Source organism: Haliotis rufescens, unplaced genomic scaffold, assembly GCF_023055435.1.
Source record: "Haliotis rufescens isolate VD_foot unplaced genomic scaffold, xgHalRufe1.0.p SCAF_19, whole genome shotgun sequence".
Taxonomy (NCBI): Eukaryota; Metazoa; Mollusca; class Gastropoda; order Lepetellida; family Haliotidae; genus Haliotis; species Haliotis rufescens.
Genome location: NW_025963879.1, coordinates 16,633,910 through 16,655,653, shown reverse-complemented (window position 1 = coordinate 16,655,653; position 21,744 = coordinate 16,633,910). Strand labels below are relative to the sequence as shown.

Genomic DNA, 21,744 nt, shown 5'->3' with positions numbered 1-21,744 from the left:
CCTCTGACCTTCAGGATCTGACAAACCCCTCATAAGTTGAGATGAACCACAAGCTAATTCCGACCAAATCTTTAAATATGAGTGAGTATGGTTTTACGCTGCTTTTAGCAATATTCCAGCAATATCACGGCAGGGGACACCAGAAATGGGCTTCACACATTGTACCCATGTCAGGAATCGAACCCGGGTCTTCGGGGGTGATGAGCGAACGCTTTAACCACTAGGCTACCCACCGCCCCTCTTTAAATATGAAGCATGGATAAGCCATCAGATGAGCCATTCTAAAGTAAGCTTTCTCAAATATTCTGCTTCACTGTCAAACTAACTTCTTAATGTTATCAACAAAATGTATTTTCAGTTGCAGTTTCTGACTGGTTAATTTCCTAACTGCCTGTCTGATTCTGAAATTTTGGTCTGAACAAAAGCAAACCCACACAAGGAACAAATGTTCCCTTGATAGCTCACCCTTTTCGCTGTTCATGCCATGGCACTTAGAAAAAAAACAGGGTAAAATATATTCCTGACTGTGCTTCCTTTATCATTCTCCATTAGGAACTGCCTGTTTATATCGTGTTTTCGAGATAAACTACTCTGACTCTGAGGTTGTAGATGTCCTCACTTTAACCGACCTAATGTTCACCTGACATGACCTTTTATAGAGGGATTCTCAGATCTTGAAGGAGTGACGTATATAACTGGAGTAAAAATATCAATATTTTTTTTATTCTGAACTAACTAGTTGAGGTGAAATGGGGTTTAACGTCACGTCCAAGATTATTGCACTTACACAGCGACGGGCATGCACGTGTGTGTTTGTGTGGCTGCTTGTACTAGTCCGGAATGATGCCGATTTATAGAGCTAGCTCACTAAGATACCATGCCGCAGTTTAACATGAATACCCCACTCAGACACAGTATACTGACTCCGAGCTGACCAGTCCTTGTTTTAGCCCCTGAAATGCCGGGCGCCAGACAGGGTAACAACAAGGACATCTTTTAACATCTTTTGGTATGACGCGGCCGGGATCGAACCCGGACCTTCCGCTCTCCGGGCGGACGCTCTACCACTAGACCACTGAGGCGGTCCTGAACTAAGTATTAATGCAACATTCTAGGGAAGTTGCAGATGCTCATCGGAATCATTGACCACCTCCATGGTCTAGTGGTAGAGTGTCTGCCTCAAGAATGAGAAAGGTCATTGGTCTATCCCTGGTTGTGCCATACCAAAAGATGTTAAAACATAGTACTTTTTGTTCCCCTGCCTGTAAATCTGGTATATGGCATTAAGGGGATAACCCATCTTCCCGAGACAAGAGAGTTAACTGACTGTTATAAAAGTCCAGTTTCCACCCTTGCCGAACTAGGCTGGTATTATTGAGTTACATTTTGGCTGGACTAACGAGTCTATGCATAGTCCAATCAAAATCAGGCACCAAAATCAAAATCTGGTTCGTAAACTGTCGTGCAGATTTCGATCGATTACAGGAATTGCAAAACATGTGCACCGCCAACTCATTGTCAGCAGATAATTTCCAAATCTTTTCATGTTTTTAATCAAGGTGCTCATGTGATTTGATGCATTTCAAGATGTAAGATCCGTTTTATAACAATATAGATCTTGATTATCGATCAGATCATACTGACTGGGCGCCACCATTTTGTGTGAAGCAAACGCAAGTGATACGAGATGTGGAATCTTGATTGGTCCATAGGAGAGGCTTAGAAGGGACATTACTGGTAACAGCCACTGGTGGCGCTACGATCGAGCCCAGTAATTCCAGCCTAGTTCGGCAACTGAATTTTTAAAGTCAGTTAACTCTCTTGCCTCGGGAAGATGGGGATAACCAAGGACTGGTAAGTTGGCAGTCAGCCTTTCAAACACACACACACTAACATAATAATCGCAAACATGATGTTACACTCAGCAGTTCATTAGCATCAGAAGACCTTTTTAATGACACTGTACTGTCTGCTGATTACAGATATAACTCAAACTCACCTGACTTTATCCTTATAGTTGCATCAGCCACATTCACAACGCAGGGGATGCCATATTCGCGCGCAACCACTGCCCCTGGGACAAACAACGGCAGGTCAGGTTACAATGTCATGGAACTTTATACAACAAACAACAGCTTTGAGTACCCCCCACACTGGGTTGGAATAGCTCCTAGCAGCTTATGCTCGTGGTAAGAGGCGACCGTATGATCAGGTGGTCAGGCTTAGTAACTTGTTTGATGGCGTGTCCAGGTACCCCAATGGCATGGATTGTTGCTCAAAATATCAATCACTGGATTGTCAGACTTGATTATTTACCGGCTGCCATCATGGCAACCCACCCACAGAATACTGGCAACCCACAGAGTACTGGTAACTCACCCACAGAATACTGGCAACCAACAGAGTAGTGGCAACCCAACCACAGAATACTGGCAACCAACAGAGTAGTGGCAACCCACCCACAGAATACTGGCAACCCACAGAGTACTGGCAACCAACCACCAACAGAGCACAGGCAACCCACCGACAGAGTACTGGCAACCCAGCCACAGACGTAGCCCACAATAACTTCTCTCCATACAACACTACCAACCTTTAGATTCCAACCCAAATTGTGGGGCAGTACACCAGATGTTGGGCTTCACGGGTCATCAGTGATTTGCTGGAATACTGTGGTTAAACTAACACAACTGAAGGTGTAATGAATCTGTGTCATGTACATATGCCTGCTGTGTTTACCATGTGAGAGCAGCCCGCCTATTTCTGTGACGAGTCCCGCAATAAGGGGGAAGTAGGGGGACCAGCCCACGTCCGTGCACATCACAACCAGGACATCACCAGCCTGGAACACATACACATTAATATAGGCACTAGACACATAGACATACACTGGGTATCATACAAGACACATCTACATTCTCATCTGTGTGATACACATATACAATCTCACTGATATGATCTCACCTGTATGTTCTCACCTGTATACAACACCCAGGTATGTTCTCACCTGTATACAACACACAGGTATGTTCTCACCTGAATTCAACACCCAGGTATGTTCTCAGCTGTATACAACACACAGGTATGTTCTCACCTGTATACATTACACAGGTATGTTCTCATCTGTATACAACACACAGGTATGTTCTCACCTGAATTCAACACCCAGGTATGTTCTCACCTGTATACAACACACAGGTATGTTCTCATCTGTATACAACACACAGGTATGTTCTCACCTGTATTCAACACACAGGTATGTTCTCACATGTATTCAACACACAGATATGTTCTCACAATACACAGGTATTTCTCACCTGTATACAACACACAGGTATGTTCTCACCTGTATACAACACACAGGTATGTTCTCACCTGTATACAACACACAGGTATGTTCTCACCTGAATTCAACACCCAGGTATGTTCTCAGCTGTATACAACACACAGGTATGTTCTCACCTGTATACATTACACAGGTATGTTCTCATCTGTATACAACACACAGGTATGTTCTCACCTGAATTCAACACCCAGGTATGTTCTCACCTGTATACAACACACAGGTATGTTCTCATCTGTATACAACACACAGGTATGTTCTCACCTGTATTCAACACACAGGTATGTTCTCACATGTATTCAACACACAGATATGTTCTCACAATACACAGGTATTTCTCACCTGTATACAACACACAGGTATGTTCTCACCTGTATACAACACACAGGTATGTTCTCACCTGTATACAACACACAGGTATGTTCTCACCTGTATACAACACCCAGGTATGTTCTCACCTGTATACAACACACAGGTATGTTCTCAGCTGTATTCAACACACAGGTATGTTCTCAGCTGTATACAACACACAGGTATGTTCTCACCTGTATACAACACACAGGTATGTTCTCACCTGTATACAACACACAGGTATGTTCTCACCTGTATACAACACGCAGGTATGTTCTCACCTGTATACAACACACAGGTATGTTCTCACCTGTATACAACACACAGGTCACAGGCACCCAGGTATGTTCTCACCTGTATACAACACACAGGTATGTTCTCACCTGTATACAACACACAGGTATGTTCTCACAACACCCAGGTATGTTCTCACCTGTATACAACACACAGGTATGTTCTCACCTGTATACAACACACAGGTATGTTCTCATCTGTATACAACACACAGGTATGTTCTCATCTGTATACAACACACAGGTATGTTCTCATCTGTATACAACACACAGGTATGTTCTCACCTGAATTCAACACACAGGTATGTTCTCACCTGTATTCAACACACAGATATGTTCTCACAACACACAGGTATGTTCTCACCTGTATACAACACCCAGGTATGTTCTCACCTGTATACAACACCCAGGTATGTTCTCACCTGTATACAACACCAAGGTATGTTCTCACCTGTATACAACACACAGGTATGTTCTCACCTGTATACAACACACATGTATGTTCTCCCCTCTATACAACACACAGGTATGTTCTCACCTGTATACAACACACAGGTATGTTCTCACCTGTATACAACACACAGGTATGTTCTCACAACACCCAGGTATGTTCTCAGCTGTATACAACACACAGGTATGTTCTCAGCTGTATACAACACACAGGTATGTTCTCAGCTGTATACAACACACAGGTATGTTCTCACCTGTATACAACACACAGGTATGTTCTCACCTGTATACAACACACAGGTATGTTCTCACCTGTATACAACACACAGGTATGTTCTCAGCTGTATACAACACACAGGTATGTTCTCACCTGTATACAACACCCAGGTATGTTCTCAGCTGTATACAACACACAGGTATGTTCTCACCTGTATTCAACACACAGGTATGTTCTCACAACACACAGGCATGTTCTCACCTGTATACAACACACAGGTATGTTCTCACCTGTATACAACACACAGGTATGTTCTCACCTGTATACAAAACACAGGTATGTTCTCACCTGTATACAAAACACAGGTATGTTCTCACCTGTATACAACACACAGGTATGTTCTCACCTGTATACTGCCAGCGTCTTCAAGTCTGGTGATGATTCTGGCTGGGCCCTGCACCTCACCCTGGCTGACTGGCATACCTGGACACAGAGATCAGTGTTACCATGGTTACTGCAGGAACACTCATATATATTTTCCCCTGGATACAGCAGTCTCCCTATCCCCAGATGCCTCCCCATTCCGAGGAACCTCTCCACCTCCAGCATCCTCCCTACACCCAGCAATGTTCCCACCCATAGGAACCTCCCTACACCCAGCAATGTTCCCACCCATAGGAACCTCCCTACACCCAGCAATGTTCCCACCCACAGGAACCTCCCTACACCCAGCAATGTTCCCACCCACAGGAACCTCTCCACTTCCAGCATCCTCCCTACACCCAGCAATGTTCCCACCCATAGGAACCTCCCTACACCCAGCAATGTTCCCACCCACAGGAACCTCCCTACACCCAGCAATGTTCCCACCCACAGGAACCTCTCCACTTCCAGCATCCTCCCTACACCCAGCAATGTTCCCACCCACAGGAACCTCCCTACACCCAGCAATGTTCCCACCCACAGGAACCTCCCTACACCCAGCAATGTTCCCACCCACAGGAACCTCCCCACCTCCAGCAATGGTCCCACCCATAGGAACCTCCCAACCACCAGCAATGTTCCCACCCATAGGAACCTCCCAACCACCAGCAATGTTCCCACCCATAGGAACCTCCCACCTCCAGCAATGGTCCCACCCATAGGAACCTCTCCACTTCCAGCAATGGTCCCACCCATAGGAACCTCCCAACCACCAGCAATGTTCCCACCCATAGGAACCTCCCACCTCCCCACCACAAATCTTAAGAATTTTTGTATCCAATATTATACATAACATCATCACCTCTGAGTACATCTGTAGTGTTGATCGAGGAGGCCTCTCTGTTCCTGTCATCGATCTGGTCAAAGAGAGACAACAATATAATGATTACACTGTGACTTTCCACAGGTTTACAGACAAATACCGCACGTTTCCCATGACATCACGGCATGTACTACATATACATAGATAGGTAGTCATTTGTTTGTTTGTAGTTTAAAGCTGCACAATGCAATATTCCAGCTATATGACAGCAGTCAGTAAATAATCGAGTCTGGACCAGACAATCCAGTGATTGATATCATGAGGATTGATCCACACAATTGGGATACAATGATACATGTCAGCGAGCCTAACCGACTGATCCCATTAGTCGCCTGTTACGGTAAGCATGGGACACTGAAGACCTGTTCTTACACGGATCTTCACAGGTCAGTCTTGTTATCAACACAGCTCCCTGTAGAAGGAAAACATTTCAATTACAACATTTGTGAAATTCCAACATAGAGCTAACATAGAGACACTCATATTACAGGGGGTGTAATACCGTATTTGACGTAATAAGGGCACTCTCAAAATTAAAAATAGGGTGCTCTTATTAGAATATTATGTTGGTGATAAAAACAGAGTTGAAAGATAAATTTCGTAGTTTATAGTGACACCCTGAAATGTTTATGTACGACAGATTTTTTTTACCAGAATTTAATTGCCCATAATTAAAGGTGCATGGGAAAATGCACGCAAATAAATAAGTCTTGTGTACATTGATCAATCAGAAGGGGTGCTAATTGGGATTGTTCACTAGCCAATATATCAGCAAATATCGCCGTGGGCGCTTAGTACGTCGTATACGGTAACTTGGCCCCTATTACAACCCCTGCTGGGCTGATATGGCTTATTAAAGTTATCAATGCATTTTGAATGGGCCATTGATATCAGCCCAGGAGGTAAGAAGTTAGAGTTATGTCCCTTTGTGTGTTGTCTGCTCGGCTCACTTTCCCATGACAGTCTTCCAAAGAAGGTCAACATGTTTTTATTGACATACACGGAATTTAGAGATGTTTTATGAATGTACACATTTTGATGTTATGGTATATGATAAAAAGGTTATCATATTATACCCCACATCAACCTGAGACCCTCGGGCTAATATGGGGGGGTCTCGGGCTAATATGCGGGTCTCAGGTTGATGTGGGGGTCTCGGGTTGATATGGGGGTCTCGGGTTGATGTGGGGGTCTCGGGTTGATATGGGGGTCTCGGGTTGATATGGGGGTCACGGGCTGATATGGGGGTCTCGGGTTGATGTGGGGGTCTCGGGTTGATGTGGGGATCTCGGGTTGATGTGGGGGTCTCGGGCTGATGTGGGGGGCTCGGGTTGATATGGGGGTCTCGGGTTGATATGGGGGTCTCGGGTTGATATTGGGGTCTCGGGCTGATATGGGGGTCTCGGGTTGATATGGGGGTCTCAGGTTGATATGGGGGTCTTCGGTTGATATGGGGGTCTCAGGCTGATATGGGGGTCTCGGGCTGATATGGGGGTCTCGGGTTGATATGGGGGTCTCGGGTTGATATGGGGTATGATATGAAAACTGCCATATAAGAACCATATGGTATAAGTTGGTTAGCGCCCCTCGGGTGAATACCCTAAGGAGGCTTTAGTGAGTGAGTGAGTATGTTTTTACGACGCTTTTAGCAATATTCCAGCACATGGGTGTCTTCGGTGTGACGAGCGAACGCTTTAACCACTAGGCTACCTGACCGCCCCTAAGGAGGCACTAACATACACATCTGAAGACATAGGAACTACAAAGCACATTTTGTAAGAAGCTTGACGGATAGAGTTACTCACAGGTATAGGGTAGCCAACGTTGAGTTTGGGGAACCTGAGTGTCATCTGCTTGGAATGTACACGTCTCCTCCTGACAGCCCTGCACAGACAGGACGGATTAAACACTGCCACTGTGGGTTTTAACAGACTTTATAACAATCACTGATGTGATGTGATGTTTGTTGTTTAACGCTGCACTCAGCAATATTCCAGCTATATGACGGCGGTCTGTAAATAATCGAGCCTGGACCAGACAATCCAGTGATTGACATCATGAACATCCATCCACGCAACTGAGATCGATGACATGCATCAATCAAGTCAGCGAGCCTGACCACCTGATCCTGTTAGTCGCCTCTAACGACAAGCATAGTCGCCTCTTAGGGCAAGCATGGGTAGCTGAAGACCTATTCTACCCCGGATCTTCACAGATCAACAATCAGTGAAAACAGATAAACCATCCATGTTATCTTTGGAATGATCCTGGAAACTTTACTGACAATGTTTTGCATGTTTTCTAAGTTCATGAAATACACTGTTACCGACGCCGCTGGTCATATTTGTAAACTGTTACCGACGCCACTGGTCATATTTGTAAACTGTTACCGACGCCACTGGTCATATTTGTAAACTGTTACCGACGCCACTGGTCATATTTGCGCAAACACATAAGGAGATCCCTTTCCTAGAGCCTGCCTACCCTCTACCACAACCCCCCACCACACACACACACACACACACACACACACACACACACACACACACACACACACACACACACACACACACACACACACACACACACACACACACACACACACACACACACACACACAACCACACACACACACATGCCCTGGATGGAGAGTGTCGGCTACGTACTTGATGATGAGGCGAGAGGAGCGCGTGGAGATAAGAGTCCCAATCTCCTGGTGGGTGAGGAAGAACAGGAGATCTTCATCCGGAATACGACCCTGAGAAGAGGATGGCAGATACATTATATTTTTCTTGTTTGTTTTGTTAGTAATCTTGTAATCGTAGTAATCTTGCTTGTCAAAGGTAATCTGATTATTTGGAAAATAAACTTATTTTAACTACCTACTTGTTTGTCTGACACTAATCAAGACAGTCAATCCACATTATGAAGTAGACTTTCAATCCACATTATGAAGTAGAATTTCAATCCACATTATGAAGTAGACTTTCAATCCACATTATGAAGCAGACTTTCCCTCCACATTATGAAGTAGAATTTCAATCCACATTATGAAGTAGACTTTCAATCCACGTTATGAAGTAGACTTTCAATCCACATTATGAAGTAGAATTTCAATCCGCATTATGAAGTAGACTTTCAATCCACATTATGAAGTAGACTTTCAATCCACATTATGAAGTAGACTTTCAATCCACATTATGAAGTAGACTTTCAATCCATGTTATGAAGTAGACTTTCAATCCACATTATGAAGTAGACTTTCAATCCACATTATGAAGTAGACTTTCAATCCACGTTATGAAGTAGACTTTCAATCCACATTATGAAGTAGACTTTCAATCCACGTTATGAAGTAGACTTTCAATCCACATTATGAAGTAGACTTTCAATCCACGTTATGAAGTAGACTTTCAATCCACGTTATGAAGTAGACTTTCAATCCACATTATGAAGTAGACTTTCAATCCACATTATGAAGTAGACTTTCAATCAAAGTTATCAACAGATCTGAACAATATTCATAATTTGTATTTGAAGAAGGTAGAAAAACAAACTGTTAAGAATGGTATATTGCTGGTGCCAAAACTCAAGAATATATATATTTAATTCCTTTGCAATTATTTTCCCCAAAGCATGAATATATCGTCACCTGATGACTGGAATACTTAAAATAATTCAGTGAATTTAACAACAAAATCACCACAAGATATTCAATAACAGCCTATTGTAACGGCGTGATGCACCAAGAACGGGGCAACCATCACTCACCTCGGACACCATGAGGGACGCCAGTCTCCAGTAGGCCTGCTTGAACTTCTCGGACATCACCACCGACGTGGACTGCAACATCACAACCACATTGACTGGCTTATCATGCCGGTGACCATGTCATGAAGCTCTCCTTAGCCTATAAGATGTTGCAACATTAGCATTCTCATAATTTTGTTTGTTTGTTGTTTAATGCCACATGTTTCAGATATATGCCTGTAAAAATAGTCTGGACCAGAGTATCCAGTGATTGATATAGTGAGCAACTATCCACGTCATTGGGGTCAATGACACCCTATCAACCAAGTCACGAGCATGTCCACCTGATCCACAACATCGCCTCTGACCCCCAAGAATCCCGAAGGGGAAGCACTCTTGTGAAATTATTTTTGTTTCATTGAAGTCCTCTAAGATCAGATTACGTTAATTTATACAAAATAAAACGCTTGCTTTTAACTCCAATAACTTTTTGGTCTGTGTGAATGTGTCTCACCGTCTGTATGTCTGTGTGTCGGTGTGGCTGTGTGTTTGTGTGTCTGTGTGTCGGTGTGTTCAGGTCTCAGCGTGTCTGTGTGTCGGTATGGCTGTGTGTTTGTGTGTCTGTGTGTCGGTGTGTTCAGGTCTCAGTGTGTCTGTGTGTCGGTGTGTTCAGGTCTCAGTGTGTCTGTGTGTCGGTATGGCTGTGTGTTTGTGTGTCTGTGTGTCGGTGTGTTCAGGTTTCAGTGTGTCTGTGTGTCGATGTGTTCAGGTCTCAGTGTGTCTGTTCATGTCTCAGTGTGTCTGTATGTCTGTGTGTCGGTATGGCTGTGTGTTTGTGTGTCTGTGTGTCGGTGTGTTCAGGTCTCAGTGTGTCTGTATGTCTGTGTGTCAGTATGGCTGTGTGTTTGTGTGTCTGTGTGTCGGTGTGTTCAGGTCTCAGTGTGTCTGTATGTCTGTGTGTCAGTATGGCTGTGTGTTTGTGTGTCTGTGTGTCGGTGTGTTCAGGTCTCAGTGTGTCTGTATGTCTGTGTGTCAGTATGGCTGTGTGTTTGTGTGTCTGTGTGTCGGTGTGTTCAGGTCTCAGTGTGTCTGTATGTCTGTGTGTCAGTATGGCTGTGTGTTTGTGTGTCTGTGTGTTCATGTTTCAGTGTGTCTGTATGTCTGTGTGTCGGTATGGCTGTGTGTTTGTGTGTCTGTGTGTTCATGTTTCAGTGTGTCTGTATGTCTGTGTGTCGGTATGGCTTTGTGTTTGTGTGTCTGTGTGTTTGTGTGTCAGTATATCTGTGTGTCAGTTTGCTTGTCAGTGTGTCTGTGTGTCAGCATGTCCTTGTGTCAGTATGCATGTCGGTATGTCAGTGTCATTTTGCATGTCCGTGTGTCTGTATGTCATTTTGTCTTTGTTCAGTATGCATGTCAGTATGTCAGTGTGTCTGTCAGTATGCATGTCAGTATGTCAGTGTGTCTGTGTAAGTATGCATGTCAGTATGTCTGTTTGTCAGCATGTCCTTGTGTCAGTGTGCCTGTGTAAGTATGCATGTCTGTGTGTCTGTGTGTCTGTATGTTTGTGTATCACTGCATCATCTGTCACCTTGCCCCACTCCCGCTCCCCTACTGCAGATCTCGCCTTCGGCAGCAGGCCTCTCAGTATCAGTCTGTAATAAACACCATGCTAAATCAGCACTATTAACTACTCAAGTATATCATATGAACATTTAAATTATAAATCAAACTAACTATTCTATCATTTCAGCTGCTTATATCTTGATTATATAAACATAAATTAGAGTTTTTTAAATGTTTATTTTCATTTACTAACAAATATTTCTGGGGGTTTTCACAGTTGGAAGGTTTACACACCAATGGGAATGGGAATTGACAGACTTACTTTTGGAAGAATGTAAGAGGAGTTTTGAGTTTGGCAATGATCTGGGACACTGACTGCGATGGCTTAGGTTTGCTGTCATAGGACTTGGTTTGGAGAATTGTCTGAAAATGAAAAACATTACTAAGTCAGGAATATTATATTAGAATATTATTATAAGTATATTATATCAATGAATATGCCATAAAATAGTTGTATGAATAGATATAACTTAATATTTTTTATAATAAAATCCTAAGCAATAAACATATCTGCAAAACTGAACTGTTTCATGAATTCAAAGACACTTTGTTTTCAGATTATCTCCCAGATTATTTTCCTGAAACACTTAGAACTGTAATGGCAGAGTTCTCTGCCCTTGCTGACCTTGATGACTTTGATGAGTTTCTCAGTCTCAGACTGCCAAGATTTCTCTCGCATCTCAGCCTGAAAACATTAATACGGTGAGTGAGTGAGTATGGTTTTACACCACTTTTAACAATATTCAAACAATATCACAGCGTGACACCAGAAATGGGATTCACACATTGTACCCATATGGGAATCAAACCCAGGCCTTTGGTGCGATTGCAAACACTTTAACCACAAGGCTACCCCACCACCCACATCAATTCAGAGCAATGTACACAAGGTATAGTTCAAGCACCACAACCACTTCATGGTGTACAGTACCAGGATGTGTATACATCACTATCCTCCAACTTAGCAAAGACAAAATCCAGTGAGATGACTCCAACAGATATACTTAGTAGGGCTGGGACGACCCCCTATTACCCGATCCTACCTGAGTACCCGCTGTAGGTCTCAAGGGATAGGTACAAAATGTCCGATTGGGAAACGTTTCACCGTACTCCTCTCAAAATGTATTTAGTTACACATATAAACTGATCTGGTCATGCACACTGAAGTTGACTGAAGTTTTATCTTTATGCAAACATATAAAGTCAGAAGGAATGGCTGCATTGTCAGAAAGATATGTGCACATTTGTCACTTATAGTGTAACCATATAGTTCTAGATAATTTTTGCCAATAAACTATATAATCACGTGACTAACCACGGGTCCTGTGGGTACCCAGGTCCTACTCAGGACCCACCCGACCCGAGTACCCGAGTTACCCCTCCCAGCCCTAATACTGAGGCCAAAGAATTATAGTTGCCATTACATGGATACCATACGTAGTGTTGCTTACTGCTATTTCTTTCTACATCGATGTTTACACAGAAACTGTAAGTGACATAAAGCGTTACACTTGTGGATCCAGAGAGTAGGGCTGGGACGAGTCCAAATTTACTACCTGGTTACCCACCCCTCTATTACCCGACCCTACCCGGGTACCCACTGTAGGTCTCAAGAGTTGGGTACAAAATGTCCGACTGGGAATAGTTTGACCGTAGCCCCGGACAAATTGTATTTAGATACACGTATAAGAAATCTGGGATTGCATACACTGCAGTTGAATGAAGTTTTATATTTATTCAAACATATAAAAGTCAGAGGGAATGGGTGCATAGTCAGAAAGAAATGTGAACATAAGTGACTTGTAGTGTTACCATATAGTTCTTGATCATTTTTGTCATTAAACAATATATCACATGACTAACCACGGGTCCGGGTAGTCCTGCGAGGACCTTGGTGTTTCTCAGTACCCACCTGACCCGAAAACGTTTCACAAAATCAACCAAGACTGGTACACCTTGGTATGAAAGTGATTTACCACTGCCTAGCTGTGTTGACACAAATATGTTTTTTCATCTTTTAAACCAACCCAATGATTGCTTATGTTTTTGTGTAAGGGAGATATTCGAGAATGTTTTTGTTATCTGATCGACTTGGTCTTTGCCTATGGCAGTCGGCATCTTTGTAAATCTATATGAGATAAGAACATGATTGGATATCATGTTTTTACTACAAGGAGCTCAACTCACGATCTACGCGAGGTGGCAACAGGGTCGAGCCAAGAAAAGTGGCTTTGATGTGGCAAGGGTAGAAACTAAGCTTTGATATAGGCTAGTGGACACGCCTGCCTCGGGAAGATGAATTGATATAAGATGTTATGATCTTGCACTTAAACAGAGGCCAGATGGGTAACTGGAATCACATTTCTGTCATATTTCACAGGCTACTGCAAGATCTGCACATGACTGTATCACCTCTCGTATACACCGGTGCCCGTGACGGTCAAGGAAAGCAGAGAACTTCTTCTGTATTTCTGGATGTCTCGCCGACTTCACCAGCTTCACACAGTCCTGCCCAACACATCAATAACGACACCTTCACAGCTACTGACACAACTAATGTACGTAACAACCTACTTGGATCAGAATCTGTCCCAGCAGACCACCTTCCTACACTAAGGGAATAACATTCTATTGGAAAAAAACTTCATAATCTAATAAAATTTCACCTAAGTTCAACCAGTTTATAATCAAATGTATTTAAGTTATTCTGCTGTCACATAAATATCGGACTTCTTCAGTGCTTGGGATGAGTGAGTGAATGAGAATGAGGGTCACTAATAATAATAATAATAATAATAAAAGATTGGTGATGATGATAATAATTTTACCTTATATGGACACTGAATATTAATCATGGTCGTTATTTCTTTGCAAACAGCAAAACAAGGAGGCAATAGCTCACCTGATCTGATAGAGTCAGGAACTCCTCAGCCAGGCCTGACGCAGCTATTTCCTTGGCCAGATTCTGCATAGAAACATCACTTACATCACAAACATCACTTACACTAGAAACATCACTTACACTAAAAGCATGACTCACACTAGAAACATCACTCAGACTAGAAACATCACTCACACCAGAAACATCACTCACACCAGAAACATCACTCACACCAGACACATCACTCACACCAGAAACATCACTCACACCAGAAACATCACGCACACCAGAAACATCACTCACACCAGAAACATCACTCACACCAGAAACATCACTCACACAAGTAGTGGTGTAACGATACGGCGATACAGTATTGTATCCCGATGCACAGCCCACAATATGATGCATCGATTTGGAAAGCATGTATCGCGATACATACGATATTTTCATAACACAGTTTTACTTAATGAGTTTTGATGTTTTCCCCCATGGAAATACCATGTCAACAAATCAATACTGAAGTTCGCAAATTATTCATGTAATTACACTGTCTGGCTATAAAAAGTGTTCTTTGTATATCTGGACTTATGTTTGTAACTTATTTCATTAATTTTATTCAAAATTCCTTTTAATATTGTTTTAATTAATTTCGGCGATATCGTGTGTGAAGCGATCGGAAGATCGCACAACTCACCGTTATTAACAGCAACCACGGTCAGATTACCGCTATTGACGCCTTGAAACGAACTTTAGTTGACAGAGAATGGATACATATATCATAAATGCCTTACTTTGATTCGTTAAAAGTCATATTTGTTTTTGTCGAACGATTCTACGTCAACACGTAATTCTCGCGATCGCGCGCACGGGAGCCTTGACGGTGACTGGTCAGACTGGTTCCATGTAAAAAATAATACCCGGCAATAGCGATCAGCTGCTTCGCTTAGGGTTATTATTATTTTAAATATGTTTAGTAAAAGCTGCATCTAAATTAACAAGATATTGTAATATATTATTCCTGATAAAAAATGTTTCAGATACAACTTTTGCCGATCCTTGCATTAAAATTCTGTAAAGTTATATCATTGGGTGTGTCTTGACCAAATCACCGGTTGATTCCAAGAAAATGTGTGTACAGCTGATTGCTGTGTCCGGCTTAGTTTACGAGAAAATACACAAGGTAATCTTTATCCCTGGATATAAAACAATACCTAGCTGAACAAAAAATACAATTTAAACGGTAAATCAACATGTCTGGTGATTTTTTATCTCAAATTTCGAATTTGTACTGACGAAGTTTCTCATCACCCGTTCGTTTGCCGGACTTCGCTGAAGGGGTACGGGGTATTTTTTTTCTGCGCATAAAATTCAAATTTCTTTTTTTTCTCCAAAATATTGAACCCGCTAGAGGGGGTGCGCATTATACATGGGTGCGCACTATACTTAAGAAAATACGGTACTTTTAAACATGAAATACGTTTAACAATTTCAAAGCCAGTTTGTTGTTTCAGTAAAACATACTGTATTGCTGACAATTTGCTATAACAGTAAATAAACACCTGATATCTTCTTCAACTGTACTTGTCACATCTTTTAGAGAGCAGAAAGACATCAACTTGGCTTAGCTTGTACCAGTAAACACTGTATCGTGATACGTATCGTATCGCGACCCCTGTATCGCGATACGTATCGTATCGCGACCCTCCCGTATCGTTACACCTCTACACACAAGAAACATCACTCACACCAGATACATCACTCACACCAGAAACATCACTCACACCAGTAAATTCACCAAGGCTTCAAAGATAAGCCAGATCAAGTGGTACAGAGAGTATTAAAATAAATTGTATAATTCACCTGATGAAGGTTGCAGTAGTCCGGAAACATTGTGTATACTGAATATGCAGAAGATGACATTTACACATCAGAACATCACTTGTATAAGGTCCAGTCTCACCTGCATGCCTGACGGCACATCGGCACTGTACACATCTGTGCACTGAGACAGCAGCATGGCAATGTCCCCATAGTGCTCCGTCAGCCATTCTGAATATACAACACATATTGGAGATGGCATGAGAGTGAGGTGAAACTGGGTTTAACGTCGCATCCAAGATTATTCTAGAAGTTGCTATTGGGGTCTGTGGAAGTTACTATTGGGGTCTGTAGAAGTTACTATTGGGGTCTGTAGAAGTTACTATTGGGATCTCTAGAAGTTACTATTGGGGTCTCTAGAAGTTACTATAGGGGTCTGTGGAAGTTACTATTGGGGTCTGTAGAAGTTACTATTGGGGTCTGTAGAATGTACTATTGGGGTCTGTAGAAGTTACTATTGGGGTCTGTAGAAGTTACTTTTGGGATCTCTAGAAGTTACTATTGGGGTCTCTAGAAGTTACTATTGGGGTCTGTGGAAGTTACTATTGGGGTCTGTAGAAGTTACTATTGGGGTCTCTAGAAGTTACTATTGGGGTCTATAGAAGTTACTATTGGGGTCTGTGGAAGTTACTATTGGGGTCTGTAGAAGATACTATTGGGGTCTGTAGAAGTTACTATTGGGATCTCTAGAAGTTACTATTGGGGTCTGTAGAAGTTACTATTGGGATCTCTAGACGTTACTATTGGGATCTCTAGAAGTTACTATTGGGATCTCTAGAAGTTACTATTGGGGTCTCTAGAAGTTACTATTGGGATCTCTAGAAGTTACTATTGGGGTCTCTAGAAGTTACTATTGGGATCTCTAGAAGTTACTATTGGGGTCTCTAGAAGTTACTATTGGGATCTCTAGAAGTCACTATTGGGATCTCTAGAAGTTACTATTGGGGTCTCTAGCAGTTACTATTGGGGTCTCTAGAAGTTACTATTGGGGTCTCTAGCAGTTACTATTGGGGTCTCTAGAAGTTACTATTGGGATCTCTAGAAGTTACTATTGGGGTCTCTAGAAGTTACTATTGGGATCTCTAGAAGTTACTATTGGGATCTCTAGAAGTCACTATTGGGATCTCTAGAAGTCACTATTGGGGTCTCTAGAACTTATGTCATCACACAGTGCACATACCTCCCTTGCCCTGAGTGAGCACAGACATGAGGATGGTGGCCCAACTCCCTGAGCGGGAACTGTTGATCAGCGTGTACAACCATACCTAGGGCGACAACATAACACTGTTACAGTACATCAGTGTAGATTGACCTTAATTAGAGACAAGAATGAATAAACAATATCGGTATTTGTTTTTTTCTGAGACAAATATGGAATTTAGTTTTGATATTTTGTGGCGTGCATGCATATGTGTGTGTGGGCATGCATGCGCATGTTTGCCTGTGCGTGCGTGCGTGCATGGAACACATATGTTATGTGAACTTTCTGTAACACTTTATGTATCATAGTGAAGTAAGGTGAGCTAAAAAGGGGATGCATAGCCCCACTTCTGGGCCATATAGCGTTACAACTATTGTAAGTCTATGTCTAAAATATGGAGGTAAGGATAGTCGTCTGGAGTGTTTGTACTGACCTCCCAGTAGTCCTTCAGCTTGCTGTGGATGTCGGCATACAGCGCCTCGGCTCGGCCACATTCCACACCAACACTGTAGGTCTTCAGGCGCTTCTCCCAGACCTTCGTGTACTTGTTACCCTCTGATGACGTCTGGCACAAATAACACTGACCAGTTTCAAGAGTGAGAGAATGGTACAATGCAGTCAGTAATATTATAGTTATATCACAGCAGCCGGTGAGAGCTGAATCTGGATCAGGCCAACCATGGTTAAAAAGCATGAGCATTGATTCACACCATCGCATACCATAACACACAATGTAACCAGCTGGTCCGTACTAATCGACAAGCATGGAGTCACAGTGATCTATTGTGCTGGTTATGGCTCATGGATAAAAAATATCCTCCAAATCAAGGTACTTTTGTTAAATAAAAAACAACATACAGCTAACATCAATGACATCTAGCATACTTTAAGGAGATTGAAGAAGTTGACAATTTTCCCCAAGCCTGATGTGGTCCTGCCAACATAGTCCTTTACTTCCTCAATCCGGAGTTGTGGGAGAGTCATACCAAGAAGAGATAACTCTGCGATCTCCTTCTTGGTCCCTGCTGCTGCCAGAATAAGGGCATCGACATGCTGCAAACAGAACCTGTCACTGGGAAACATGGCCACCATGACAACAGAATCCTACCAAGCAATCTTGAATACATAAACACATTATTGATAGTGTGAGCTTCTTGTTGGTGAGTGTGATGAAACTCAATCATCCACGTCACTTCATTTGGAGGTGAGGTGAGGTGAGGTGAGATGTGGTGAGGTTTGGTGCAGTGAGGTACTGTGAGGTGATGTGAGGTGAGGTGAAATGGGGTTTAACGTCGTGTCCAAGATTATTGCACTTGTGTTTGTGTGGCTGCTTGTACTGGTCCCCCAAAATGATCTGATATAGAGATGCCATCTACCTAATGTGACAGTCCACAAGAAAAGCTCCCTGCAGGCCTTTCTGAATTTTTCTTGTCTCTGAATACATCATGTCAATTTTCAACTGTGTACTGCATTTTACCATACAAGGTGATTTGCCGTTAACTTCTACACCAATTTGTAACTAATCTTTATAAGCGCTCTTGTATATAGACTAAACATTTACATCACAGTGCATATTTTCTTGTGTATATTATACAATTTTACAGGAAAGAGCACCACTTATGGGATATATAATTGCCAAGTGACTATTATCAAATATATGTCAATTTCATCCATGTTTGAAAAGAGTTTGTTAAAACAACGTCCAAATTGCAAACAATTATCAATGTCAAAATGTTGAATCACATTTCCTCCTATTTACCAAGTGGCTCCTGCTTGCATTTAACTAAGTGTTGACTCACATGCATGGCGATAAACAGGTGGTTACAGCAGGAGTATACGGACTTGTTGACAGTGGCGATCCTCTGCCGTGCCCCACAGCCCTGCATGAAACCCTGCAAGAACAGCAGAAGATCCTACACTTTCAATAGTGGAGTACACCAGTAGAGATCCTACACTCTCAATAGTGAAGTACACCAGTGGAGATCCTGCACTTTCAATAGTGGAGTACACCAGTGGAGATCCTACACTTTCAATAGTGAAGTACACCAGTGGAGATCCTACAATTCAATAGTGGAGTACACCAGTGGAGATCCTACACTTTCAATAGTGGAGTACACCAGTGGAGATCCTACACCCTCAACAGTGGAGTACACCAGTGGAGATCCTACACTTCAATAGTGGAGTACACCAGTGGAGATCCTACACCCTCAACAGTGGAGTACACCAGTGGAGATCCTACACTTTCAATAGTGGAGTACACCAGTGGAGATCCTACACCCTCAACAGTGGAGTACACCAGTGGAGATCCTACACTTTCAATAGTGAAGTACACCAGTGGAGATCCTACACTTTCAATAGTGGAGTACACCAGTGGAGATCCTACACTTTCAATAGTGGCGTACACCAGTGGAGATCCTACAATTCAATAGTGGAGTACACCAGTAGAGATCCTACACTTCAATAGTGGAGTACACAAGTGGAGATCCTACACTTTCAATAGTGGAGTACACCAGTGGAGATCCTACACTTTCAATAGTGGAGTACACCAGTGGAGATCCTACACCCTCAACAGTGGAGTACACCAGTGGAGATCCTACACTTCAATAGTGAAGTACACCAGTGGAGATCTACACACTCAATAGTGGACTACACCAGAGGAGATCCTACACTTTCAATAGTGGAGTACACCAGTGGAGATCCTACACTTCAATAGTGGAGTACCCTCTGACACAAGTCAGTACATCGATCTCATCTTGGCACCCTCTGACACAAGTCAGTACATCGATCTCATCTTGGCACCCTCTGAAAAGTTTGGCCTACCTGTAAGCTGTTGTCGATGGCCTGGAAGAAGAGGCTCCAGGTGAGGGGGGTGACAGCGTGGGGCATCATTTCTCTAGGGGGAGGATACAACACCAGTATTAGTACAAAATCTGTTACCAATTGACTCATCTTACATTCTAGCCAGGAGGCTTAAGCCCAATGTAGGGCAAAATTGTGCACTTTGTTATACAAGCATGAAATTTGGCATACAGCTACTATCACCAGTAACTATTTGTTTCAAGACAGACCCCGAACATACTTAACCTTATGGTTGCCATGGCATCTATGCAAATTATAACATCTAACATCTAGCTAAAAATAGAGATAGGAACACAATTTTGGCACCCATACCTATGTTTCAGTGTGAAACATACAAAAATTATGATGTAAAATACATAATTCTTCAGTGAGTAATTCTATTTCAAATTTCAAAACAGTTATGATAAGGGGTTATTGGTTGTTTAACGCTAAACAGTATACCCATGAGGACCATCAATTATTGGTTCAGCATCCCATTCCATCTCAGCACTAGTCAATGCTTAGTCCAAAGATCGTATTTTACAAGGCCAAGGCTTACGTCCAGTTTTGGTTTGTTTGGTTTGTTTGGTTTGTTTGGTTAGTTTGGTTTGTTTGTTGTTTGACGCAATATTCCAGCTATAGGACAGCGGTCTGTAAATAATCAAGTCTGGACCAGACAATCCAGTGATTGACATCATAAGCATCGATCCCCGCAATTGGGATTGATGACATGCATCAAACCAAGTCTGCGAGCCTGACCACCCGATCCCTTTAGTCGCCTTTTACGACAAGCATAGTCACCTGTGTGGGCAAGCATGGGTTGCTGAAGACCTATTCTAACCCAGATCTTCATGGGTAAAATATGCTGTAAGTAAGCTGCCTGTACTAATGAAACTCACCCAATGTTCCCAGTGGTGAGCAGCTCATAGTCAGCTGCCAGAGGGCTGTCAAACTCATGCAGTAGCTCCTCCTCTCTCTCCTGGTCGGCTGCCGTGATTGGCCGAGACTGGAACAAATCAACCAATCAATTGAGCATCTGATATCAATTTCCATCTCCAGGATTTGGATTAAAAAACCAGGTTTATTGTTTTCAGCATCTCAACTCCATCACAGTAGTGAGTTAGTGAGTGAGTTGGGTTTAACCCTGATTTGAACAGTATTCAGTTATATCACACAGTCAACTTGATGTGGGAGAGAAAAACCCTAAATGATCCAGGACTCCAGTTTACATGGATTCAGTCTGTGGCGAGTGAGTGAGTGAGTGAGTGAGTGAGTGAGTGAGTGAGTGAGTGAGTGAGTGAGTGAGTGAGTGAGTGAGTGAGTGAGTGAGTGAGTGAGTTGGGTTTAACCCTGATTTGAACAGAATTCAGTTAAATCACACAGTCAACTTGATGTGGGAGAAAAACCCTAAATGATCCAGGACTCCAGTTAACATGGATTCAGTCTGTGGCCAATGACCCACTAACCCCTACACTCTTGATCTGCTCTCCTCGTGCCACCCATTGTGGACAACCAATCCCCACTCTAGTGGACACCCGTCAGGTGCAGCAGCACCCTATACACCATTATCACAATAGATGGACGGGCTTCTACTGTCTAACAAATAATAATTG

At 42.7% G+C, this 21,744-nt stretch overlaps 1 protein-coding gene across 3 annotated transcripts in view; it reads right to left on the bottom strand.

Annotated features, from left to right (window-relative positions):
* The window catches only part of LOC124137584, a 52,590-nt gene that overhangs the window by 491 nt on the left and 30,355 nt on the right, over nt 1-21,744 (bottom strand). For all 3 annotated transcript variants that reach the window (XM_048398939.1, XM_048398940.1, XM_048398941.1), the window contains 19 exons: nt 21,031-21,137; nt 20,114-20,186; nt 19,093-19,185; nt 18,179-18,346; nt 17,727-17,858; nt 17,273-17,357; nt 16,175-16,263; nt 14,236-14,298; nt 13,746-13,841; nt 11,959-12,018; nt 11,596-11,696; nt 11,299-11,362; nt 9,732-9,803; nt 8,627-8,718; nt 7,766-7,844; nt 5,940-5,994; nt 5,061-5,137; nt 2,740-2,842; nt 2,000-2,074 (listed from right to left, as the gene is read on the bottom strand). In XM_048398939.1, coding sequence (XP_048254896.1) covers nt 2,000-2,074; nt 2,740-2,842; nt 5,061-5,137; nt 5,940-5,994; nt 7,766-7,844; nt 8,627-8,718; nt 9,732-9,803; nt 11,299-11,362; nt 11,596-11,696; nt 11,959-12,018; nt 13,746-13,841; nt 14,236-14,298; nt 16,175-16,263; nt 17,273-17,357; nt 17,727-17,858; nt 18,179-18,346; nt 19,093-19,185; nt 20,114-20,186; nt 21,031-21,137 — 1,684 coding nt within the window. The remainder of the gene's footprint in view (nt 1-1,999; nt 2,075-2,739; nt 2,843-5,060; nt 5,138-5,939; nt 5,995-7,765; nt 7,845-8,626; nt 8,719-9,731; nt 9,804-11,298; nt 11,363-11,595; nt 11,697-11,958; nt 12,019-13,745; nt 13,842-14,235; nt 14,299-16,174; nt 16,264-17,272; nt 17,358-17,726; nt 17,859-18,178; nt 18,347-19,092; nt 19,186-20,113; nt 20,187-21,030; nt 21,138-21,744) is intronic.